General features: G+C 39.2%; 2 protein-coding genes across 18 annotated transcripts in view; one reads left to right on the forward strand and one right to left on the reverse strand.

The window, feature by feature from the left end:
• Positions 1-2,153: 2,153 nt before the first annotated feature.
• On the reverse strand, positions 2,154-8,618 carry LOC119659288 (charged multivesicular body protein 2b-B). Its single transcript, XM_038067301.1, has 6 exons — positions 8,579-8,618; positions 8,428-8,519; positions 8,252-8,368; positions 3,404-3,584; positions 2,473-2,579; positions 2,154-2,401 (listed from the first exon to the last, which is right to left on the reverse strand). Exons 1-6 carry the CDS (start codon positions 8,616-8,618, stop codon positions 2,303-2,305), a joined length of 636 nt encoding a protein of 211 aa, XP_037923229.1. The 3' UTR covers positions 2,154-2,302.
• Positions 8,619-9,001: 383 nt separating this feature from the next.
• The window catches only part of LOC119646685 (phosphatidylinositol 4-phosphate 5-kinase type-1 alpha), a 67,107-nt gene continuing 49,670 nt past the window's right edge, over positions 9,002-26,438 (forward strand). For 16 of the 17 annotated variants that reach the window (XR_005248792.1, XM_038047995.1, XM_038047433.1 and 13 more), the window contains exon 1: positions 9,002-9,324. Coding sequence is in view for 15 of the 17 variants with exons in the window: in XM_038047995.1 (XP_037903923.1) it covers positions 9,216-9,324 (109 nt within the window). In the remaining 2 variants the exon portion in view is untranslated. Of the gene's footprint in view, positions 9,325-26,025; positions 26,333-26,438 lie in introns of those variants that run through there. The other variant, XM_038048217.1, reaches the window with a different exon arrangement.

Consider the following 26,438-nt stretch of genomic DNA (forward strand, 5'->3'; position numbering starts at 1 on the left):
GAGACAAATAATGCCTCTTTTGCCAGTCTTCAGGCATTGATTCGCTGTCCCACACCTTGAGCACAAGTTGATGAACCACTTGGTGTAATTGGTTACCTCCATATTTATCCAATTGGGATGTAATTCCATTGGCTCCTGGCAACTTATGATTTTTACGCCGATGAATTGCACGGACTGTTTCTTCTATACTTGGTGGTTGCAGTATTTGTCCGTCGTCTTCAGTTGGCGGGACCTCCAACTCGCCGATGTTCTAGTTGTTCAGTAGTTCATGAAAGTACTCAACCCATCGCTCCAATATCCAATTGTCTCAGCAGGATGAGCATCGAGGCGTGTAAGGCTTCATCCTGCTGACTTGTTGGTAAAACTTCCGCCTGGTGCGGTTGCTTCCTGTAGTTTTCGAGTTCACATACGTGTTGGTTCTCCCAGGCTTCCTTTTTTCATCTCTGTAGTCGCTTCTCCGCTTGCTGGAGTTCGTGATAAGCCCCTGCGCGTGCCCGCGTTCTTTAAGAATGCAACATTACTCGGTATGCGGCATTCTTACGTTCCGTTGCTAGTTTACATTCATCGTCAAACCAGCCGTTCCGACTCTTTTCGCGGCTGGGGCCAAGTACGTTTGCGGTCGCATTTATGATAACGTTTTTCAGGTGATTGTGAAGATCATTTGTGTTCATTTTGTGTTCATCTCCAGGATCTCTGTTGACTGCGGTTATTGCGGCATCCATTTCCCTCTTATAAGTGTCACGGAGGACTGTGTTGTGGATGGCTTCAGTGTTAACTCTCACCTGATTTTCAGAGGATATTGTAGGTGGTGTTGTTATTCGAGCTCGGAGCACTATGACAACGAGATAGTGATCCGAGTCTATATTGGGTCCCCTATATGTTCTGACATTCATAAAGGCTAAGAGATGGCGGCTTTCGATCAACACGTGGTCATTTGGTTGAAAGTGGTCCCGTCTGGAGAGGCCCACGTATGTTTGTGGGCCGCTTTCCCTGCAAACTAGGTACATCCAACAACCATTTCGTGTGACACTGCTAATTGAATGATCCGCAGTCCGTTATCATTTGTATTTTCGTGTAAGCTATGGAAGCCAACGTATCGCCTGAATACGGGCTCCTTCCCTACTTGGCTGTTAAAATCCCCAAGTATGATTTTGATATCATATCTGGGACAGGCGTCGAGGGTTCGTTCTACTGCCTCGTAGAAGGTATCCTACTGTAGAAGCGTGAACGTTAACGAGGTTTATATTTCTAAATTTGCTTCGCAGCGCAGAGTGCATAACCGTTCGCTTATGTTTTCAAAGCCAATAAACAATTAACAGTAAGCAAATCCACTTTAATTTTCAAATTTTCGGTCTTTGGCTCAGAAAATCAACTAATCGTAAACCGCTCTTTGGGTGATCCAGATCAACGGAAGCAGCTTTAAAAAGTGCTCATTTGTTGCCTCCGGAAAACTGCTTCGATCAAACTAAGCTGGAAATCTCATATCCTATGAGATTACCAGCGATGATGATGATGAGCGGCTTCATGGCAAAATTCGATCAGCATTGCATCGCTGAGACAATATGAATACACAATTTTGTAAGAATTTATAATTTATATTTGGACTGGGGTCATTACACATTACAGGAAAATCATTGTAATTAATGGGAATGATTTTTGTTCCTCACCCCGTATCACGATATGGGGCAATTTAAGGGATGAAAAGATTTCTTCACCTCTATTTTACACGGTATTACATTCGATGAAATTCCATCCATACATATATAAGCTCGGTAACCTGTAAATACTGGCTATATCCCCTACTCAAAATGCAGTCAATTTTGCCCTCAATAATCTCAAATACAGTAGGTCTTTGGCGCAATAAGTCGAAGGCTATTTATGCACTCCCTGCATTGCAAATATAATATGGTGAAGTGCAAAAGACATTTCGTGAATTGTACAAAAATTCTTCAGAGGATTTATTTCTCGAACGTGGTTAAGAGTTGAAATTTTTCGTTGTGCACCTCTATTCCTAACTCCCAAGAAAACTTCGGAGCCAATTTCTCATCCCTTCCGTCAGGCATGCTTGTATGATTACTTTTTTGGATCAAGAAGCGGTCTATATATATTGTATATTCAACGCCAGTTCCCAGGTAAAGAGACTACATTTTTATATTGTATCAAATGTCTTTATTTACATAATTTCTTTTCTTCTTTAATAAACGATTGAAGGCTTATGCTCATTTCATTTTACTTGGACTAACCAGATTCATATAACAATGTTTAACAAAATAGTGTGCATAAAAATATAGAGGCTTATTGTCTAATTAGAACGCAATTTAGCTAGTTGGGCTTCAATATCCTTTTCAGCTGCTACTGTGTCACTCAACTTCGTGCTTCCAGCTGAAGGAGCTTCGGACATCTTGAAATAAATAGCAAACACATAAAGTTATTCCAATATTGTTCGTTTGATGCAGTTAAAATTTGAATTACCTTTCCTGAAACTTCAATACCAATTTCATCGAGAACTTTATCGATAATGCCGTTCGTCTCATCTTCATCACCCGATTCAGTTAGCATATCATCCAATGTGTCGTTGACTATAAGTAAAAATTAAGTTAGTTTTAATATGCTTCTCCGGCTTGAATCTGTGCGAATAACTATGTGCTATGAATAAAATGTTTAAAAAAGAATTTTGCTAAATAGGCGGGGATTACATGGTACGTATATGGCAAACGGGTGGTTGCCGAATGTTGTTCAACAATTCAAGTTTTTATCAATAAGAGGCCGTACTACCATGCAAGAAACGCCAACTTCCTTCTTTGCGACATTCTGTCTGAATAGAAAAATTATGTGACCCCAAACGTTTCAAAACACTGAGATAAAACGAAACATTAACCGTTTGGTTAGATCAAGAAAACTATTTATGAATTATTCCCTTCGAATTATAAAAACTAATGTCGTCACTTTTAGAGTTTTCAAGACCAAAACATCGTCATGTGGGTAAATTGATGTTTTGGGGGTCAATTTCATTGGATTTTGTTTTTGGATTGAGGAAGTGCCGAGTTCAGGTCCACTTGATAGTTCGGCTCAAATGTGGGAAAACTGATGAAAAAATTTTGATTGCTGTTTTGATTCAGGACAAACGCTATTGACCAGATGCGGTCTCATTTCCACCTTGGGAGCAGTTTGATTGAAAATAAAGACAATCTCTCGTGGGCCGCTTCTGGCCTGGATCAAAGAAGACTTTCGTTGATCTTCGATAAATTCCTGAATATGTTTTATCATATTTTCGATTATCATAATTTTCAATTGGTCAACATGTTGGTTGTCATTTACGTGTCTACGACCATCATTCAGACTAGTAAGTTAACTTAAAGAAATTACTACTTCATGAAGTTACTCTCTATACTTGAACACTTACTCATTTCGTCGGTCATTTCCATCTTCATGTTAGCCTGCTGGAAGTCCCGCATGTTCTTCGAAATACCTTCAGGATTCATTACCCTATTCATATCAGCCATTGTTTTTGTTGTGGACGCCATTGCATTTGATAATGCGATATTCGCACCCATTGCCTTGTTTTGAAAACCTATCGAGGTGATCTGTAAAAAAACACATTGTTCAGTTTGGTTTTATTGCTTATTAAGTTTGAAATATTTTACCCATATTTTACGGACGTAAATTAATAATAATAATAAAAAATAGGCGAGAGAACAAAGATAAATAAAAAGTTATCTTTATAGCGAGGAGTATAGTAAAGAAACGAATCAACAAAAAGGTGTACTCAAACGCCGTACTATATGCGTAGGATACATACTTTTATAATGGTAAAATTGATTTGTACAAAAATCATCATTTTTAAGAAATTAGATTTTTTTTCTTTTAGTGCAAAAGGTTAAAGCAATCTGCGGCATGTCCACAGATTTTAGATTTATATAATATTTGGCCCAGAAACTTGTTTTTTGGTTAAAAGTGATTTAATTAAAATGTTGTAGACGTATTTTTTGTCATAGAAGGAATAATATCACTGTCCCAGTGAGACATTGACGGAATTGAAAATGATTGTCCCACTCGGATCCTAGTAAAAAGTAGATTAGGTTGACTAAGAATATCCGTCGTCTTAAATCAATGACAATATTAGGCCATTTTTAATCAATTTTGTTCGATTTGACCGGCAGCGTTGCCTTCCTGTTTTCACTGGCTGGTGTGCAAATTATTATAGACTGAAAGCCCGCGGTCAAAGGGTAGTATAGGCCCCAGTGTGAAACGTGGATTGGCACCCACGATGGAGCAACCAACTTGGGAAACGTCTGCTGAACCAACACCAATAGCTCTACTACCAAACCCTATCTCCACCTCCACGTGGTGATCGCTGGGAGTTCTTAATGAAAAACACAATTTTTGCATTTGGAAAGCTATTATTTCTAGCTTACTCTCATTTTACAAACATTCGTTTTCTAGAGTGAGGTCCTAGTCCTACTCTTTATTCTATGATGTTGTTAAGTAGGAATTTTACTCAAATTTGTTGCCAGTTACCTGCCGAAGCCACTACGACTGAAACTCTATAGTACGCAATTGTTTCTATACTCGTGGGGACTTTCCACAGACAAACTTTCAACTTTTATACTATGACGTAGGTCTGTGGTCCGCGGGCTCTTACTCTATTAGTTCACAACTCAAAAAGGTGTAAGGTTCACACCTTATATTTCACTAGTAAAACCCAATGATATCTATGCAATCAAGGTTGAATTTTTCTCGTTGAGGAAACAATTTAAACGAGAAACCGTTGAGTTGCTGTATATGCCACAAGATAATAAAATTAACTGGTTGACATTGGATGGATTAAATGTCTCTGTTAGACTTTAACAAAGGTGCCCCATTTGCTCTGATCCTAGTCAAGATGCGATGAAGCCTTCAGCTCTGTAAAAACGGTAGAATTCGACACATAAGACGCAGCAACGCGAATACATCCCCTTGTCATTTACATCGCGGTAGATGGAATTTGGCTCCTGTCGTATTTCGATTTTTTTCTTATTTTTTTATCTTCGGGTAAGATTTTTTTGGAATATGAAATGTTTCCGAATTTGTCTCGTTTTACTCTTTTGAGACAAAAAAAAAATGCTTACAACATTTTGAATAGATCCGTTTCAATATGACCCCGCCAAAGAGTTTCAAGCTCGTTTTGGAAAGAAGGGAAGAATTATTATAGCCTGAGTGGTCGTGTAACATCTAGGAATATGGGAGGATGCCATGTACTATTAATAGTAGCCACTATTAATTCACAAACCCCCATTTGAGTCAGGAGTTAGGAACTCACATAAAGAATTCCCTCCTTATTGTGAAAGGCGACAAAAAGGAATAGACATTTGTTGACTGACAATATTCAAATTTCGATCTTTGTTTTTGCTATAGAAATGAAATTCACGACTAGAATAAAGACGAACTGTTAGTTGCCCATTGGTTTACATTCAAAATATTTCCTGCTTATCGTAAAAGTCGCTAAAAGGGATTTTATGATTTACCAAATGTCGAAATTTTTTTGGTAACGTATTAGGCAAAGACGTCGCTAAAATCTACACTGGAAATACTTGGTTTTTTTTGTAGTCTCCATATCTACTTCATATCCTCTATCAAAAAATTGTACTTCCGGAGTTTTTCTTGTTGTTTTTAACAATGTTCCGAACCAACGGTACGACTACATGGATTATGAAGCACACTAGTCTTTCTTTGAGAAGCAAAACCAGATGGGGCCTATTGTGATCAAATCGGTAGTCGGTAGAAATGACATGGTCTCACAGTAGTTTAATCCCACTGTTTTCCAAAAATCTTTGTTGAGTTTACTCATAAGAAAGATGGCATTTCTCCCTTAAGTCATAATTCAACGCCAGATTTCAGTGAAAAATCTTGCAGATGGCTTTATGATAGCCGGCGTACTCGGTACTACTCAGTATCCTGCACGCAGATTTTATGTGCCAAGTGGTCTTTTCTTCAAAGTTGCATAGCCTACAGCTAGAGTTAGTATATACTTGATGAAGTTATGATGAATGTATCCTTTGTAGTTATTTGCTGAGAGTGAAGCCTACTTCTGTCTCCTAAAGCAGCACACCATTAATCGACCATTTATTGGAGGCTCCAATGCCAGCAACAAATTTTTGATATACCGTCCCACCACCCCCACGACTTCCCGAGATGCTCGCACTCTTCCTCTACTGTTCTGCGCCATGTACCCTTGAAGCGACCCACTCGTCGGCTATCCTGGGAGAGTGGATTCCACTGCATGGCGTAACCTCCTTGATGTGTGACCTATCCACCGCTAATTCGTTCCTTGTTTGAGATAGTGTCAGGCCAGTGCACTCCAATGATACGATGCAGACATATATTGACGAAAGCTTGGAGCTTTTGGGTGGAATTCAATTTCCATGTGCTACTCCCATATGTATAGCAACTCAGAAAGAACGCTAACACAGAACAGCCTCAACTTGATCTTGGTGTTGAGATAACCGCATTTTCGGATTTTAGACAGGGCAGCCAAAGCGAATCTAGCACTGTTAATACGTCGGGCAACATCCAGTTTGGAGGCATCGTCGGTAGAATATACGCTTATGAGATATACACATTGATCGACGCCTTCGATTCCCTACCCATTAATGCAGATAGGGAGAGCGCAATAACCCGTCAGACTGGGAACCTTGGTTTTGTTGGTGTTTATCTTCAGTCTAAATCTACTTGCCTCTCTTTCCAAATCCAGAGCCATTTGGCCAAGGTCCTTGTTCCGGTGGGAGAGTAAATAGATGTGATCAGCGTAGTCAAGTTGTTGATGATTTCATCGTCCATTGAATTTCTCCACATTCAAGGCAGCGTTAAGAACGTCATCGATAACAAGCAGAAATAATATCGGTGACGAATGGAATCCTGCCGGACTCCGCTTTGGACCTCAAAATCTTCCGAGATTTTACTCCGTGCAGCACGTGACATTTTGCGCCATCATATGACGCTCTGATAATAGCTACTAGTTTCAGCAGAAACGCAGGAAGGATTGAACCTTCCAGATACACTCCCTGTTCACGCTATCGAAAGCTTTCTCGAAGTCGATGAAGAGCAAGAACAGCGAAGTTCTAAACTCCGCGCACTGTTCCAAAATGATCTGTAGGGTGTTGATGTGGTTAATGCAGAAGGATTCGGAGCGGAAACCAGTTTGCTTTCCGTCGATCAAGATTTTGAGATGGCGCCACCGGGAAAACCTGACGCTCGATATTTGGCCAAGTCTTTATACCTCCAGATTGTTGTGTTTGCTCAAGGACGCAGTGCAGAAACTGAAGCCGTCAACTATGCGAAAAAAACGTGGCAGATGTGTCCAGAGATCTCAGTGCCTCCCAGAGACTGCAAACTTGCGAGGGCACTTAGAAGTCCTCGAGCGAAGCGCACACCACTTCAGTCTGAAGATCGAAGGTACGCTCAAGAAGAGGAAGAGAGGGTTAAATTGCTCGACTACGATCGGAAAAGTAAAGTTCGAAGTGTGGTGGGTATATCAAAGCCGCTCATGTCTCCTTCGGTGTTTATCAAGGAATTGGAATTAAGTAGATGATGTTCCATAGCGTCTCCAAGCTGATCTCGAGGAACTGATTGCCTCGTGCAACACGGTCTGAATAAAACAGAATTTTTGACGGCCGATCCCAATGAAACAGGCACTGCAACCGTGAGTAGCAACGTCCTGCCGAGAACGATTCAAATATCTCGGATCAATACTATCAGCCAATGGTGAACTGCGTTATAAAATTGCTTCACGCATTAACGCAACTTGGATGTAGTGCCTTTCCATAACTGGCGTTCTTTGTGATCGACACATCAACCAACGTCTCAAATGCAAAATTTACCGCAGCGTCGTCCACCAAGTCGAGTCTAGTGTTAGCCCACTCTAAAAACAATGAACGCCGCCTCGCGGTAATGGAGACGAATATGTTGCGTTGGACTAGTATAAGACGCGATGATCACATCTGAAATGGGGATATCCGCGATCGATATGGGGTCGCATGTTGGAAAAATTGCGAGAAAGCCGCCTTCGATAATATGGTAACATAATTTGCGCTAACGAGAATTCACTTCGCAATATTGGTCTGAACATTAAAGTCGATGGGAAACAACCAAAGGTCCACCGAAACAACGATGGTTTGATACGCTGGGTGCACACCGACCAGAATATCACAAATCAATTCATCAATGTCATATACTTAAGAAATGTGATTCATGAGCACCAGAACCGAGTAATTACCTTGCTATTCGCTGCGTACGTTCGCGTTTTCTGCTTTCGTAGTTCAACCAATTGTTTGGCAAGAATTTTGCATGCATCCTTGTTACCAGCTGCCGCATTTTTCTTTATTTCCAATTCCTGGAGAAAGAACGGTTATTTTTAATCAAATTAAACGCAGTAAATTCCACGTTTTCTACCAATTTTCTCTCCTCTTCCTCCAATTTCCTACGCTCCCGCTCAATATCACGGCCCGCTTTCCGCAAGCTTCGATCATTTTCACGTTGTTGTTCTGCAATTTTAGTATGTTAGTAAATTCAAAGGAAATCTTCATGAATACGTTAAACCTACCTTTCACCGTAGGTTTTTTGCCGAAAAAATTGTTAAACATGACTAAGATTCAGAGGAATTAGACACACAAAGTTTATGACTGGTTTGCGATGGGCCCAGTGAGTCATATCAGCTGTTTGTGGCATATTTACGTTTTTCCTCTTCTTGACACGGGCTAGGAGGTTTCTCACTGGGGACGTCAATCAGTTGTTGGATGTATTTAACAGAAAATTTGAAGTAGATTCCAGACTTTTGATCTGTCTTCATAGTCATTCTTCTGGTTGCGCGAAATGTTCCAAAGTGTAGCCTTTAGAATAGCAGAAATATCCTTGGTTTTAAAGAACTTGACTAGTTTTCAATTTATTTAATACTAAACCGGGACACATATTCGCGTCCTATTCTAGTCAGGTTCCATTGCACTTGTGCCAATCGAACAAAGTTAAAGTGGGGGTGTCACTGTCATTGTCAAAGTGGAAAAATTTCCTAATGTCGATCTTCTGTTCGCCCACTCTATCGAATTTTGTGATAAAGTAGAGAATAGTGAATAGTTTGATATAGAATTAGAGAATCGTGAAAGTTGTAGGCATTCGAAGTGTACGACGATACATATGAAAAGTGTGACGGGCGAAAGGCATGTTTAATATAACTATAGAGAAAAATGGCTTCCGGTGATGGAATTGATTCAATTGAACTTGAATCAACAGTGTCAAACTCGAATAATAGAAATGCTGAAATATCAAGCGCCGCCCGCACATCCGACGACAATGGTAATTTCATATTGCTGCCTGATTTAATTTATAAGACTGAATCCCTGCGGTCTAGAGAGTGGATTGCCTGTGCCCCCTCGTTCCCTGTGGTGTCATTATGCATTGACAATATCTTCTGGTGAATATGTAACGTGAACTCCTTCCCATCGCTTTAGAAATGAGGCAACTTTCACAAGCCGAATTGGTACTCTTGTCATCGCATGCAAAGTTCGATTTATCGCACGCAAAGCATAGATTTTCTGAAGAAAAGCCACGACAAATTCGATTGGATTCGCCCAATTAAAGCGGCCAGGAAAGTTTCCTAGCACGCTCAATTTGTTTGTCTTATCCAATAACTTATCGTAGAACAGTTGCCCAGACCATCGCCAGCGCTGAATTGAAGCCAGCTATAAACAAATGCACGGCTCGAATGCTCCAGTGCCCGTGAAAACACAATGTCTGCGAGCCACTCATGGTGTCGCAACACATCGCTCGAAAATGACATCAACCTGAATTAATGTGAAAACATTTGAGACTCTTACACGGACTTTGAGTGCAGCCAATCTGCTCCAGCGGTTTCGCGATCTTGAGCACTCGCTCATTCTCGTGTGCAATTCCAATTAAAAGAGTTTTTGTGCGGCCAGAAATAGTCGGCGATGATGCAAAGCGATGATTCGAATTGTTGCTCTCGACTCAATTAAAAATTTAAATGCAGAGCGTTCTATTTTGATAACAGATTTATGCAAAGCTGTTGGACGTGGCTGATAAGAACTGTTGCTGGAAGCTATTTGCACCTGGCCTAGGGAGGTAATTCCAAAGTACAAGGCTCGGTGAAGTTTGGCTGGGTGGGCTCGCCCAAGTGAGTTCATTTGAGAATAATGCGTGAATCACGTCGGATTTATTTCATGAAAAGGAGGAGCAGCCACGATGCAAGTGCTAAAAAGCAATAATTATGCTGAGATAATTTACAAATTGCTAGACTGGAACTCATCCCGGTCTGACGTCGGCGCATGGTGGCACTGAATGGATTATGTCATCAAATGGCAATTACTCGCCTTATCAACTTGTAAACTTCTACTTCTGACTGTGTGCATAGCTGTTTCGAGGTAATTAGGCATATGAACCTTGTGAGTTGCTTATTTGCGGAAATTGGTGCTTGACTGGGTAGGAAAATCTGTTGTTACTTCGAGCAGCACCTTGACCCTAATAAAGTTAACTCAGAATTTGTAATGCTACCTGGGGAGAACATATGTATTTCTCAGAGTAATAAACTGGAGTACGCCTGGACATGAGGCCTTCATGGGGCCTTTAAAGCCAAATTAAAGGATAATTTAGATCATGCAGATTGCTTGGATGAAGTGCTTCTACAAATCACAAAAAAAATCCTTCGAAGACGAAAAGCTAGAGTGATTCGAATGCTAATCTGCAATAAGAGATCTATCTCGATCTGAAGTTGGTTGATCGACGGTCTCCATGTTCAAATGAAAACTATATTTGACTTTATGATGTTGTATATGACTAGAAAGTTTGACAGAATATCTAGCCGGGTAAAGAAATTTGGGCTTGAATAGTGGCTGAGATTGAACTCCATTGTGTACTTTACGATGGAATGTTTACAAACATAGTTTAATAGGTGGAGATAACTGGCATATCAAAATATCAAATGGCAGATTGCCACAATTAGCGAACCACATTCCCAGGTAAATATAAAGTGAAATTTACAATGTTGGGGAACCGGCAAGTGCTACTCCAATGGGCAAGGAACCGCTTAAGTTTGTCATTTAAAGGATTTTCTTTCGTCTGAATTATTGAGACTTCTGAACCTAGCGCTGCAATCGCACCTCTCAGCCAAGAACATAGTAAGTGCATTGAATGGATTCATTGACACTTCGCTGGTGTATGCATTCAGGAAGTTGCCACGAAGAAACACCGGTTTGGAAATCGTTCAGCCATGGATGTGGCTACTATGTTCAAATTCGAAATTATCATCATCAACGGCGCAACAACCGGTATCCGGTCTTGGCCTACTTTAATAAGGAACTCCAGACATCCCGGTTTTGCGCCGAGGTCCAATTCGATATCCCTAAAAGCTGTCTGCCGTCCTGACCTACGCCATCGTTCCATCTTAGGCAGGGTCTGCCTCGTCTTCTTTTTCTACCATAGATATTGCCCTTATAGACTTTCCGGGTGGGATCATCCTCATCCATACGGATTAAATGACCTGCTCACCGTTACCTATTGAGTCGGATTTTATTCACAACCTAACGGTCATGGTATTGCTCATAGATTTCGTCGTTATGTAAGCTACGGAATCGTCCGTCCTCATGTAGCGGGCCCAAAAATTCTTCGGAGGATTCTTCTCTCGAACGCTGCCAAGAGTTCGCAATTTTTCTTGCTAACACCCAAGTGTCCGAGGAATACATGAGGACTGGCAAGATCATTGTCTTGTACAGTAAGAGCTTTGACCCTACGGTGAGACGATTCGAGCGGAACAGTTTTTGTAAGCTGAAATAGACTCTGTTGGCTGCCAATAACCGTGCGCGCATTTCATCGTCGTAGGTATAATCGGTTGTGATTTTTCGACCCTAGATAGGAAAAATTATCAACAGTCTCAAAGCTGTAGTCTCCTCGCTTTATTTTTCCCGTTTGACCAGTGCGATGTTGTTGGTTGGTTGGTTTTCCGTGCTGACGTTGCCACCATATACTTTGTCTTGCATTCATTGATATGCAGCCCAAGATCTCGCGCCAATCGCCGCCTGCTCGATCTGGATGAAGGCAGTTTGTACGCCTCCGGTCGTTCTTCCCATGATACTGGAGTAGTTGGGTGGACTTAAAGAGGATCGTGCCATTCGCATTTACCTCAGCATCACGAATCACTTTCTCCAGGGCCAGGTTAAAGAAGGCACATGATAGGGTATCCCCGTGTCGTAGATCGTTTTTTTATGTCGAATGGGCTTGTAGCGCGGCAGGATTGGCAACATTCGAGATTTATTTCGAATGTTGCGAATGCGAGCGGTTAGATGACGCCACCGGCGCTCTCCACGCGTTTTAGAACTCCCTACAGGAGTGGAGAGCCAGCGGTGAAAAAGTGGCGTTGGTTGGAGGCAGAGGGATCGCATGGAGAACAACCGGTCTCTTCTGCTCCAGCCTTCACGGCAGACAGTCGCGTGTTTTTCTCGTTTCTTATCACACATTTGTTGCCAATCCTGCCGTGTCAAAGTCTTGAGAGTGATCCTGCTGCTTTTATTTGGCCTTGCACATTGGTCAGGGTCAGCCTAGTCAGTCTTATCAATTTCGTAGGAATACCCTAGCTATGCTATCACAGGCGGCTTTAAATAATAATAATAATCGTTGGCGCAACAATCCATATTGGATCAGGGCCTTGAAGTGTGTTAGAGCACTTCATTCAAGACCGTAACGGTACACTAGGAGGCAATGTGGTCAGCATTGCGCTCGCCCGAGATTATTACCCTGATTTGACTCAGGTACTCATTCACAGCTGAGTCGACTGGTATCCGACGTCAAATCACGATACAAATTCCACTGCCACCAGTGAGATTTGAACCGCGACCTTCCGTACGACAGCCTTGCACTCTAACCACTCAGCTATCCGGACACGGCTTTAAAGTCGATCAAAAACATCGCTTGCCCCAAAGATAAAGATGTTCTAGTTGTTCAGTAGTTCATCAAAGTACTCAACCCATCGCTCCAATATGCCCATTCTGTCGGAAATCAGATTTCCCTCTTTGTATCGGCAGGATGAGCATCGAGGTGTGTAAGGCTTCATCCTGCTGATTTGTTGGTAAAACTTAACAAAGTCGAAATACATCACCCTAAATACACAGTGGAGCGGGTGTTGCCACGTGACAACAGAGATAGGGATGCGATTGCCCCTGCGGAATCACATCATAGCGAAGGCGACCTTCTACGCGCTTATTTTTTCAACAAAACATCAGGCGAGTTCCTTGCACACCGCTGTTTTTAGCTTAACTTCAAAGGTCGATTTTTGATCCTCCGAGTGAAATGAAGTCAGAAGCGAATCGCGTGCAAGTTAAAGACAATGAAAAAAGACAAAAAGAAACCCTCTTTGATAGGACGGTGGAATTTATGTCTGCAATTCAGGAGGACTGATACAAATTTTATTATGATCGTATGAATCTTTAATACAAGCAAGCAATATTCGATAGTTACGCTTAGGATGTATTTGGCCCAGCAAATTTTAACTGAACGTCATATTCCACACAATAAGCATACCCTTCGATTAGTTTACAAAACTGGTCGCCCTGTATACATCATTGACGTTGCTTTTTGTTAAAATAGCGAATACCCAGAGAGAAGAAGGTAAACTAGAAGTCACTGTCTTAAGGGATTTTTTTGTTTCGGAGGGTTGGTTTTAATTTCCATAATATTGTTAGGTACAATTATTGTGCGTAAATTCCGCACGTCTTCACTGCATATTGTGAGACTGTTGAATCGTGATCCAAAGCATGCAAAAGAGCATCATTCTGCAAACGTATTTGATGTTGGGGGTTCTCGACGGGTCTCCAATAACAGGTTTTGTTTTACACAAAATCTTAAAAAATGATACAGCGCCCAAAAAAACTATTAAGTGCTCAACTAAGATCTCGCTGTTTTTTTGTATTTTTTGTTGTGAAAAAATAGTTACATATCATCATCTAAAGTATTGCCATCGCAAGCTTAAACTTTTTTCCCTTTTTCCGGGAGAGCTTGAATACCGTTCGTCTCTTGAGGCTTTCCACGAATCAAGGCATTTTTCGATGACTTCATATGAGTGGAATTGAACAGCCAGATTATGTGCCATCGAACGTAATGATTGGACGCCGCAAAATCTAGGGAATATAGCGTGTGGAGTAGGACTTCCCATTTGAGCGTCTCTATATAGGTTTTACCGGGTTTGGCAACATGGGGTCGGGCGTTCTCATGCAATAGGATCACTTTTTTGGGCTTCTGCTCAAATTGTGGCCGCTTTTCGCACAATGCTCGGCTCAGTCGCATCAATGAAGGGCGAAAACGTTCCCCAGCGATGGTTTCGTTCGGTTTCTACAGCACATAATGGATAACAAGGACCTTCCTGCTTTTGAATTGTTTTCAACGTTTGCAATCACTTAGATATGGCTTGGCAGGTAACTCCTAATACCAAAGCAAGCTGTTCCTGCCTTTGGCACGGATCCTTATCGAGTATTTATTCCAGTTTCGCGACTTCAAAGCGTTTTGGCCTTCCTTTACGTAGGCAGTCATCTACCTCGAAATCGTCGTCTTTGAAGCGATGGAACCAATCACGGCACGTTGTTTCACCTAGAGCGGCAACTTTTTGTAACTCTCGATGCCCTTCAGCCGCCATTTTTTTTTGAATAAAAAAAGAAAAATAAAATTTCCCGCAAACTCATCGTTTGCATAAAATCAGACACTTTCACAGGACTAAAAGTATATGACGCCACAGTGAAATCACTAACTAGTTGAAGCAATTTGTTTACTATATGTCTCAGCTTGGATCATGATGTTTTAGATACACCAAAATCGACCAGCACTTGTCGTTGGAACCATCTATTGACAAATAGCAGGAACTTAGTTGCGTACGTAATATTTCATACTTAGTGCTAGCAGTTATTAAAATCCTACTTCAGTTGAGACTGTAATAACTCGGAAATCATAAAAAATGGCGTCACATTGCGTCAGATCCCTCCAATTGGAAACCATAATGCTTTGTTTGAGGCAATGTTATTGACTTTGTACTTATTGATTGTTATTACCCCAAATTTAATCCTGATATGCATTAACAGTTGAGTCGACTGATATGCATTAACAGTTGAGTCGACTGATATCCGACATGCAGTCTACAATAGAAATCCCTCTGCCATCAGTGAAATCTTCCGTTTCAAAACATTAATGCTTAACGCCCAATTTGTTTCCCGCCAGGTTTTTGTGGTCCACGGAACCCTCATGGCGGACTTAGGAATCCCTCGCTTCGCAAACAAAATTCCTATTTCGATACCTGTTCAAATAAAGTTAAAAATAGCTTATTGGCATATTTTATAAATTTCATCCTAGTTGTAGTAGTATTGTCATCCTAGAAGTACAATATTTGGTACCATTATAAGTAATAATATAATACACAGTTTTGGAGAGGGAATATAACTATTATTAACAAGGTTATAGAAGGTTAAATATATTTAGCATTTGACGTGAATTGATCGTATGAACGGGGGAGTTGAATATATCAAGGAATATTTGCAATTGTTAGCTATGTACGAATGAATAGGTTATGGTATACCTATTAATAATAGTATACCGATCAGGCCTATATCCGACAGAAATTTTAGGATGTTTCCTAGTTCTAAGTGTTTTAGTCTTATGTCTGGTGTTCGACATTCTCTTAGATGTGTTTTCTTACTTTGGAAAAGTGTCGGGCACAATGTTCAGCACTCCCAGAATATGTATAGAGGCAACACTAATCTCAACACAATCTCCCCACAGAATCTCTAAACAATGTGCACGATATCCCCGGTTGGTAATCTAACCTGCAAGTGTTCCCATCATGATCTTAAGACTTTTCTTGTAAGGCTCAAATAATCCTGCGAGCCCTTTGTTTTATATTTTCCCTAAGCACCCTGGAATTTTTTATTCCTGGTAACTTCGTCCAGTATAGTTTCCTCAACTGTTTTTCTTTTTTTCTGAATGTCACGACCTTGAACTTCTTCTCAATCCCGCAGTAGGTTTCTGGTCTGAATACCGGCATTTCTGTTTCCTTCCCAGCCAGCTCATCCGTTGCCTAATTGCCTTCTATCCCAATATGGTTGAAACTCAGAGTAATGTACGAGACAAGCATATTTAATTTATCAAGGTATTGCCACATCAGTCTAAGTTTCTTCTGGTTAGGCCTCAGTACCTTGATCGGTACCTATCAAGATTGCAATGTTCTGGGCCTTAAAATTCCTTTGGAGGGTAAATTGGTCACACAAATCTGTATTGTATTTTTTCTTCCGAAACATACTGGCATGTTCACTTTCGATTCAAAGTACTCTTGGCGCCTGTTTCCTCTGCTGTGGGAACCCGTCAGTATACCGGATAATAATTTTGCTCCTTTAAGGGGTAAGGCCACAGTAGAAGCCTAACAGATAAGCTTATTTTGGGATTTTTTTTCAACGGGACAATGAAGAAAATTAGGATTCTGATAAAGGGGCTTAATTGTACATACGATAATTTGTATAAGTCACTTTTTTTTTAAACAATGCCGTCTTGGACGACGCTTTCTTTTTTGAAAGTCTCGCGACCGACCAATTTCACCTACAATTTTTAATTTACGTCTCCCAGGGCAGAGATGAGGCAGCGTCTAATGAGTTGCCTCTGCTCTGGACGAAAGCGTTAGTCCCTATTTTTGAATGCTTGAGTGCTATGCCCAAACGAGGGGTCCGTGGAACAAAAAACGTGAGAGTAAGTTGTTCTTTATTTGGTCCGGTCCAACATCAAGTGGATGTGAACTTAGGATCCTTCATTATCTCAAACAATAACCTTTAATGTTTCTACAATGTTTCAGCGCCAACATAGGTTTAACTTGATCACTGCCAGAATTTAGTCGTCACCAAGCTTGATGGGCTGTCTATACCAATTATTTATCAATTATCTAATAATCATAACTCATGGTAAACGTTGAAGCCGGCAAGCACAAGGCAATGTTTGCGGTATGTAAAGAATGAAAATGTCATCCACAATATTCCCGCATTGGATAGTTATCGGTTGTGCCTCCATGACGTAGTCTTAGATTTTTCTGCATTGTTTGGTAGATTGCCAGCCCGAGTCCTCCGTCATCGAGATCATTTGTGGCATAAATTTGTACAAATTTGGAAGGGGCTCTCCCCATAGCAAAAAGGCATTGTAGGTTCCGTCCTTTCACAAGCAGATTTTAGTTTTGACATCCGTTACAAAATAAGGGAGTAAGGGGTCCAAAAGTGCACACTTAAGGTAAGGCAGAACTCATTTTCAGAAATTATCTAACCGAAAAATCTGAAAAAATAAAAAAAAAATTCTGCAACATTCCGACATTTGCTGAAGTAAACTTGAAAATATTAGTTTATTTAATTTTTGAAATTGATTGGGAACTCCTCCTTCTTGGAGTACCGAATTGTTTAACATCATAGAGAATCCAACTGAGTGTATTCTTGTGGTGGTTCTAGCAAGTGTAGATAAATCGACATGTTTCTTTTTCAATAATATATATTTTGGTACGCATATACCGATATTTCTGGAACAACTTATTCCCTTCTTCATTGGTGTACTTGTCTTCATAATTGGTTTTTTACTACCATATACATGCAAGTTAAGTGCTTAATCGGAACTTGAACCGTTTATCTGTTGTGATTTTTTACTATCGCATTGCAGCTATTAAAATTTTAATCGTATCTAAAAATATTTGATATGGATGTGACGTACTGCGTAATGCAAGCGTAGTAAAATTGTGGAAAAACTCATCCATCATAAAGGCGATCGTGTTTCTGATATCCGTGAATTCGTCAGCAATCAATTTGATGTTTTGAATTAAGCCTCTTATATCTTTTACGGGGTTTAATTTTTTGTGACATTTATGTTGTGATATATTGGAAAATAAAATTGTTTTTAGTTTACACAACGATTTATCTATCCCAAATGCAGTATATTGTATTAATAATATGACGGCATTCTCGCTCTATACCCTTCTATTTTTTAATTGCGGTTAAAGCGGTATCAAACTCTGGTGTTCTATTTTGAGATATTTAATTTCAAATGAGTTACTGGGTTCTGAATTTCCATATTAAGGTCAATAAGCGCGTTAATCCCTGAAGGCAACCTTTTGCCCATGAGAAATGTTGATATACTACAAATGTTAGCCTATCGATCATACCGATTGGAAATAATCAAAACATTGTATTCTGATATCTGGCTGCTTGAAGACCTTGTTGACATATTCGATAACAATCAGGTAATACCAGCTTCTATTATCAGTCAATAGTCGGTAATTACTGTTATCTTGAATTGTCAAATCGGAGGTACATCTTAAATTATCTTAAATTCTTTAAGAAAGATACGAGGGGGTAACCAAACTAAAGTGGAGTAGCGTCTTTATCAGTGGAAATTGTAAAGTTGTTCTCTCGCGTGGCGCCAGGAAGGTAATCTTTTCATGTGCTTTTTATTTTTTCATCATTTCCTAAAATAAAAGGTTTTAGTGAAAAAAGCGACTGACGCTTCCTTACCTCATTCCCGTGAATAACGTGACCATAAATTACCACACTCAATCCTGAAACAACAAGCGGGGAAACCAGAAGCTGAACGCTTCAGGTATGAAAGGCTTTGTGGATTTCTTTTATAATAACATTTGAGTGGACATTTATCCCTTTAGTACCTAGCACGTAATATATGCATATATTATGTGAGAATTCAAAGTCTTGAATTTGCACAGAACCGACAACTTTGATCTATTATAACTTTGTAAGTAATAGGGCGATTTCCACCAAACTTGGTAGGATCATGCCCTATGTTATAGCCTATATTGCCATGGATAAACTTAAGGGAGTCAATTACTAAAAATTATAGTAATATACTATTATTAATTTTATTTGAATAGAACAGGTATTTCGGGGGCTAGACATAGTGGCATCTCTTGATTTTTTTTCAGATTTTTCAGTTGGGTAGTTTTTGAGAATGGGTCCGGCAAAGAAATGATTACTTTTAACCCTCCGCACTTTCCAACTCTCCAATAAATGGCTACTAACCAAGACCTTTTATTTCATACTCCAAATAAATATATTTGGTGAAAATAAATTACAAATTTTTCTCAAAATTTTAAAAATTTGTCTTTGCTAACTTAAACTCAAAACTAGGCGGTTTTCGTGCTCAAAATAATTCACACTCATGTCGTGTTTGTCAATATATATACAATGGAGCAAACAACACTTGGTAACCATTTTCGAATACTCTGCCCCCAAGGCAAAGGTGATGTAGTGTTTGATGAGTGGCATTTGCCAAGACGAAACGGTCAATTGAGGAGGCGTACGTGACAGAGACAGATGCTCTTTAATTGGTCCGGTCCATCATCAAGTGGTTGCGGTCATGATTCCGCAGCTACTTTTGACGGACGTTTCATTTCTTAAACGAGGTTTCAGGTAAACAGGCGCGTTCTGTTAAAAAATGCGATCTATTAATGAAGAATCTTTTCTGCAGTTAATTACGGCTTGCCCCCTACAAACATCTCTTAAAACAATTCATGAAATTGTGTTTAAATGTTGATATCATATAATTGATGAATTTTATAGTCAATTTGCCCAGAAAACTTTAGTAGTCGATTTTTAAATAAGTAAGGCCAGAGGCAATTTTTGTTTGTTTTTCTTTTGTTTTGAGTCAACTAAGTAAGTTCAGTAAGTCAGTTGTAAGTGGTTCGTGTTTTGAAACGACTTTGGGTAGGTCAGCTTGGGCCCGAAGCAAGCGGTTTCAGTTATTATAATTCAGATTAATAAAAGAAAGTAGCCAACACTTGACTCCATCATTTACGGTCATGCACTTTCGCGGTAGAGATGATTTGACTTCATTCTGAGCGAAACCATTGCCGAATTTTTCAAACAGCTTCTATGTCTAACCTTGGAAACATTCATTCGAAAAAAACTTGTGAACTAAACTATATCGGAAAATAATTTCAAAATGATAAAATTGTCGTTTGGGCATAGCGTGGTCCTAAGCCCACCATCTACTTAATGACAGGTCGCACTGATTTGCGGACGAACTTACTCCTTCGTTGTTGCACGGGCCATTCCATTTTTTAGACGAAAGTCCAATACTATCAAAAATGTTTTAAATTGGTTTCGATCGCAGGGCAGAGGCGATCCCATCAGACACTGCCGCGCATCTGCCTTGTAGAACACTGGGGCCGCGAATGTGATCGGAACCAATCAGCCAACAAAGAAACATTTTTGTTTTTAGAAAATAATCTGTTCTCATTAGCTGTCCCTCGTTTGCAAGAAACTGGATTGCCAGAATATGAAGCGAATCTGGAAATCGGAGTGACTTTAGGTATGCTTTGTATAAAACCCTAAAAATAATTTAAATAATAAAACTTGTTGTTTCTTTTTCGTTGGTGTGGGTATTTATTCTTGCAAATACCGATATTTCGGGAACCACTTGTTCCCTTCATCAGTGCAATATCGGTATTTGCAAGAATAAATACCCACACCAACGAAAAAGAAACAACAAGTTTTATTATTTCAATTAATTAATCGTTGGAAACACCGCATAATTTCACTCTGACTAAAAATAATGTTTATCCTTACAAAATGCAGAGATATTACGAATTAAAACAAACTGAATGTTATACTTCTCCTTGCAGCTTGTGGGTTCTTCACTGTTGCTTCGGTGTTTTCTATGAGGTCGTTTGACTTTCATCATGGCTTGGAGTCTAGGATTTTTGTCTTTGAATCTAGGGTTCTTCATTGGCGCTTCTGGCTGATTTTGGCACGATAACTCTTTGTTGTACTTAATTCACTATATACAGTTCGCCATTATTGGACCCAAGATTTTTCTGAAGACTCCGCGCTCGGAGGTGTTGGTGGAGCTCATAATCCAGATCTTACATCGGCCGAATTAAAGTTTTATATTTGTTTTGCTGCTGGAGTTATATACAAGCTAACACATTCCTATCTCTTTCCCAATAAACACTATCATCAAGTCAGCACTTACCTGTAATTCACACCATAAACCCAAGAAGCGCATTCCTCAACTCCCAATCGAAATACGTCTAGGGCATAAAATTTACCTAAGACAATTATTTGAGGTACGAACTATGTTAGTTGAATGCAGTGCAAAGTTGCATTCAAACCGTGAATAAAAAAAGTTCAATCCCGATATTCATTCGAGACTCCATGACTCACATTGCTCCTGCTTCCGACAATAGCATGCATGTATGTTCATATGATCTCATCTTGTTCGAAAAATTGATCTGACGTTAATCACGTTTTTGGCTTGCTAAAATGTCGCTTTATTCGAAATTGACATTTGTAGACATTTTGTTCATACCACATTTCACCTTATAAATGTTTTTACCCAAAACTAATTGTTTCGACGTGTATGACACAAGATTGCCCTGTAAATATACTTACCTACATACAAATATTGGTTGCATTTGCAAAGCAAATATATCGCTGCATCAACAAGTCAGCCAAGTCACCAATTGAATTGAGTCATATTTCGCTGAGTCGGATGTGAAGCGCTCAATGCGCCATTTCGACTGTGCTCATGTGCTGTTGAGGCGTTCGATGTCATCGACTCTTCTGGGGCGGTTCGGTGTAGAGGATCCTTCTGAGTCGACTCGCCTCTTTTGTGATGAGTCAATTCGCTTACCTCAATGGACTGACTAGCATAATTGAGTCGACTCACTCGGTAAGTTGTCCATTTCTAATAGGAATGGGTGTATTTTGAAGTGCTTCGATTAGGATGTAACTTCTTGCGGTTATGATAGGTGGCTGAATTGGTTGTTGGTAATCGGCTTTGGCGCTAATGAAGGTAAGGCAGCTACGGTAGCTTACTGGGTGGGGCATGGAACCGCAATTTACACAGGAAAGATTTTTTTTCCCTTGTTTTTCTGATTAGGCATTAGGTCCCTGGGGGTCATTGCATTTGATACGTCGGTATGGCATACTACAATTCAATGCAGCATGACCAAGCTTGCGGTAATTTTTACGCTACATAATATCCTTCGTGCTGACAGCTTTAAAAAGCACTACTCTGTCAAATACAACGTGTTTTTCAGAGAGTTTGGCACATCTGAAACCTGGTCGGAACGTAACAAGAAGGAACGCAGCCTTTGCTGATTGTGGCGTTAGTACCTTGTTTCGTAAATACGAAAAGTTGTTGATTCGAGTATCCTCAGACGATAGAGTATCCTTAGACGATAGTACTCTCTCCGTATGGAGACTTTTAGCATCATATACATTCTTCACCGAGCAGTGGCATGGATTTGACCAAACGTTGGACATATTCGGTTGACATTTTTTCCCATTATTCGAGAAAACGTTCCATCAAGTATTTTTTGTTCTCAGTAATATTGCACTCCGAGGATTTTGGAGAGGATTGGAGTAGCTTCGGTCAGTTGAACACCACCAAATGTGTGTTTTTCACCCTTAATGCTTCGGATCATTCTTTTGACATATTTTGAATGTTTCTTAAATAGGCAATTTCTTTGCGTTGGTGCGCAGTTTTTTTTCAGAATATCGATGTTTATATTCGCATCCATATTCCACGAAAGCCACATTTCCCACGACGTCTACACCGTAATAACCACGCTACCGTAGCACTTCCCTAGCTATGCATTTCAGGTATCGCACAGAATTTTGCTCGATTTTGTTCAGAACTATATTTTTGAAGATCATACGTTTTGGGGTTATGTGTTCTTTGTAGACGAATCTAAATTTAATGTATTCTCCTGCGATGGAAAAATGAAAGCATAGACAAATTCTAACGCAACGTAACTGAAAAATCTGAAAATCGCAGTAAAGTGGCTGTTACGGGGCGGACGGTGTGGGTAATGCGATATTCGTGGAGGGGAATATGGATGCGAATATGTACATCTTTATTTTTAAAAAAATCTGCATGCCAGCGCAGAGAAATTGAGTATTTATCAAACATTCAAGATATACCAAAACAGTGACTGAAACATAAAGTGTGAAAAACGTGCATGGGGTAGTATTCAATTGTCCGAAGCTACTCAAAACCTCTCCACAATCCTCGGAGTGCAATATTATTGAGAACCTGTGGGATTATGTAAACGGTAGGCTTCGCGAAGGTCCCATTTCGAACAAAAACACTGTCTGCATTTCAATTTTGCATAATAAACCAGTCGAAAAACCGGAACCACGCGCTTCAGGTATAAAGGTTTTGTGTTCATCTTATGTCAGAAACTTCTACGCACATTTTCCCATTCATATATAGCTACAAATGCAACATATTCTTTCATATTTTTCCAAACTACAAGATATACGTAGATATTACAGACATTTTCCTCACCATGTCTATTAGCGAATACTACACACTAAAAAACTAAAACAAAATGTTTCCTTGCGTTCCCCCCTTCATATAAGTTCACTTTGTTGTGGTATTGACGAATTGATGTGTGATGATGACGTCATACACGTTGTAGAATGCACGAAATCCACAAAAAATGGAAAAATTTTCACCCTCTATAACTTTGTTAATTATAGTGGAATTTTCTTCAAACTTGACCAAATTGGGCCTCATGTTATCCCTTACAACAATGCCACACAATTTTGTACTTTTAGGATGAACTTAAGGGGGTTGTCGAGTAAATTTGTAAAATATGGAAATATACCATTACTTTATTTGTGCAGATATCGGAATGGGATGTAGTTAGAGGCAGAGATTCGGTAGAGATGCACCACTGTGATTTTTTTCAGATTTTTCGGTTGGATTGGTTCTTAGAACGAGTCCTGCTTCCCTTTTTGCGGCACACATTTTGATCACTCCTATATATGTTTTACTCAATATCAGATACAAGATAATTTTCGAAAAGTATTAATCAAGAATTTGGAATTGGTATCGTGATTTGCCGTCGGATACCAGTCAACTCAGCTGTGAATGAGTATCTGAGTCAAATCAGGGTAATAATCTCGGGCGAGCGCAATGCTGACCACATTGCCTACTATAGGGTACTGTAATCCTGTAGTGTACCGTTACGGTCTTGAATAAAGTGCTCTAACACACTTCAAGGCCCTGATCCAATATGGATTGATTGTTGCACCAACGATTATTATTATTATTAATCGAGACATTTTCTATTTGATGAAATAAAAGTTTCTTTTTTTTTTCTCACTTACCAAGGGTTTTATTTTATTCTTTTTCGTTAATACTTTTTGCATTGTATCCAACAGACTGTACGTAACTTTTTTGTTGGAAAACAAAACATACCCCCTTTCTGAGCACTTATGTATTTCATACCACGGTGTTCGGATTTTACTTTTGCTCACTGTATATCAAATTTTTTGCTAATTATAAGTGGAAGAGTGAACTTTGCTGCTCATATTTTAAATTAAATGAGTACCATCCTTGCAGTGCCGTCATGCAGCATCCACCACACGGCTATTTAATACAGATATTAGTTAACAATATACAATCAGAACAGTTTTGTATTATTTATTGTGAGATTTCTCAAGTGATGTGTTTGAACTTTGAAAGTTGATTGCGGTTTGCATGAGCTGGCATTCCTATAGTTCTACGGCTATTACTGTCACTCAATCAGAAGAAATATATGACTCAATAAATCTGCCAAAATTGCAAAAATTTATTATCACAATTTATTTACATTCTAACGAAAATTGGAGTTGTGAATTTTTTTATTAACCCTAATCATAATGAGAACCTGAATTAATGACCGATTTGATATGTCTGATCGTTCAAAAAGATTGCATAGCAAAAGAGCGTATAGTACATAGTTTATTTTCGCTCATAAGAAGTTAGCCTTTCCTACCAAGGCGAAGGTAACTCACAACAGTGGGGAAAGGTGTTCATTCTTAACTAAATGCTGTCTTAATTGTTGCTTTTTCTGTTGCAAATGTTAATAAGCTTCAACGAAATGCTTTTAAATTTATTTATAGAAAGTTAGAAACGACTCATAAAGGCCTTTATATTTACTACTGTTAATTCTTCTTGAAAAAATTATTAAATGAAAATGAGAACTAATTTGATTATTCATAGAGGATGTCCAGTAACCTTCTAAATATTACGGCGAATTGTGAATACTTTGCTTGCGAACATTAAGATTGTTTTTTTAGAGAAAGAACACTCTTGGCCATTTTTTTTTATTGAATTGAGCATAAATTCGTATATAATTGTTAGCAACTCAAATTCTACATCAACCAACTCCCCAAATGATAATCTTAGGCCAGTATTCATTGGCTGGATTTTTCCATAAGAAATTTTAATGAATTTCAATTAGTCTTTATCACTCTGCGTTTTGTCGTAGTGAATTTATTATTTCGCTGACGATTGAAGATACTCGCTCAACGCAAATTGCGGCTACAGTTGTTCAAAAACATATTTCTTTGGGGCTCGCTAGCTTTGCAATTATCAGCTGTGCCGGAACTTCTATACAAATTATGTCAGAGATAATTATTTATCAATTAATAAAATACTTGTACAATGAGAATTGAAACATTGTTGAATGAAGAATTTTCGCAATTTTTTTGGGTTTTTGATAAGCGTATTAGCGTTGTCGATGCCATTGAACGTGAATGGATGTCATCGATTAATAATTTTCGGACGTAAATTTGTGATTTCGTAATTTTATGCGCATGCACGGCAGATAACGTTTTCTTTTTTTATTTGTTGGGCTTGCAGTTGAAAATTGACATCTAATTCGGGCAGACTACATATTAGTATTAGATAAATAATTTTGATTATTATTTTCCATGACATCAGTTTGTCATTTAGTCAGTTGAGCTGTTGAGCCCGGATAGTGAGTTTACGGAGAACGTTACTTGCCGGGATCCTACTGCCCATGAGCAGAGCCCTTTCCTCGGTAAAGATTTACGCAGAAATTACTAATATTTGAAAGCTAATTAAGCTAAAAAAGCCACCGAGTGGACTTTACCCAAAGCATCGCGAAAAATAGTTTGTGTTTGGATTGATAGTGAATACCCTTTTCTACTTCCGGTTTTATGATTTTCTTCCAAATAACAACCTTTAATATTAGCAAAGTGATTCTAAAATATATTTCTGTGCCCCATTAAACCGTGTGACAATGGTTTTACACGAAAAAGTTTTGTTTGCTAGTGATTACACAGTACAGTCATCGACAGCTTAAATCTACACAAATTAAATTTCGATCTGTTAGAAACATATATGTTGTGTCATATTGTTCTGTCTGGAGTGGTAGGCGCCAAATTAAGTATTATACTTTATAAATCAGAATGAATTCCTAGTATGCATTATGAAGCATTTCATCATTCAAGAGTAAAATGGAAATTTAAGTAAATTAACGGTAGGCATTCATGAACAAAAAATAAATCTCTATATACTTATGAGTCGACTGCATAACACCTCACATGACATGACTTTTTTAAAAACTGGCAGAAAATAATCTCATA

Source organism: Hermetia illucens, chromosome 1 (genome assembly GCF_905115235.1).
Source record: "Hermetia illucens chromosome 1, iHerIll2.2.curated.20191125, whole genome shotgun sequence".
In the NCBI taxonomy this organism is placed as follows: Eukaryota; Metazoa; Arthropoda; class Insecta; order Diptera; family Stratiomyidae; genus Hermetia; species Hermetia illucens.

Excerpts from the sequence above, each read along its gene's own strand:
- LOC119659288 (XM_038067301.1), bottom strand. The coding sequence starts at position 8,618 with ATGTTTAACAATTTTTTCGGCAAAAAACCTACGGTGAAAG. Across the intron at positions 8,520-8,578 it reads CAAAAAACCTACGGTGAAAG|AACAACAACGTGAAAATGAT; the intron begins GTAGGTTTAACG and ends CTAAAATTGCAG. Across the intron at positions 2,580-3,403 it reads GGAAATGACCGACGAAATGA|TCAACGACACATTGGATGAT; the intron begins GTAAGTGTTCAA and ends TTTTACTTATAG.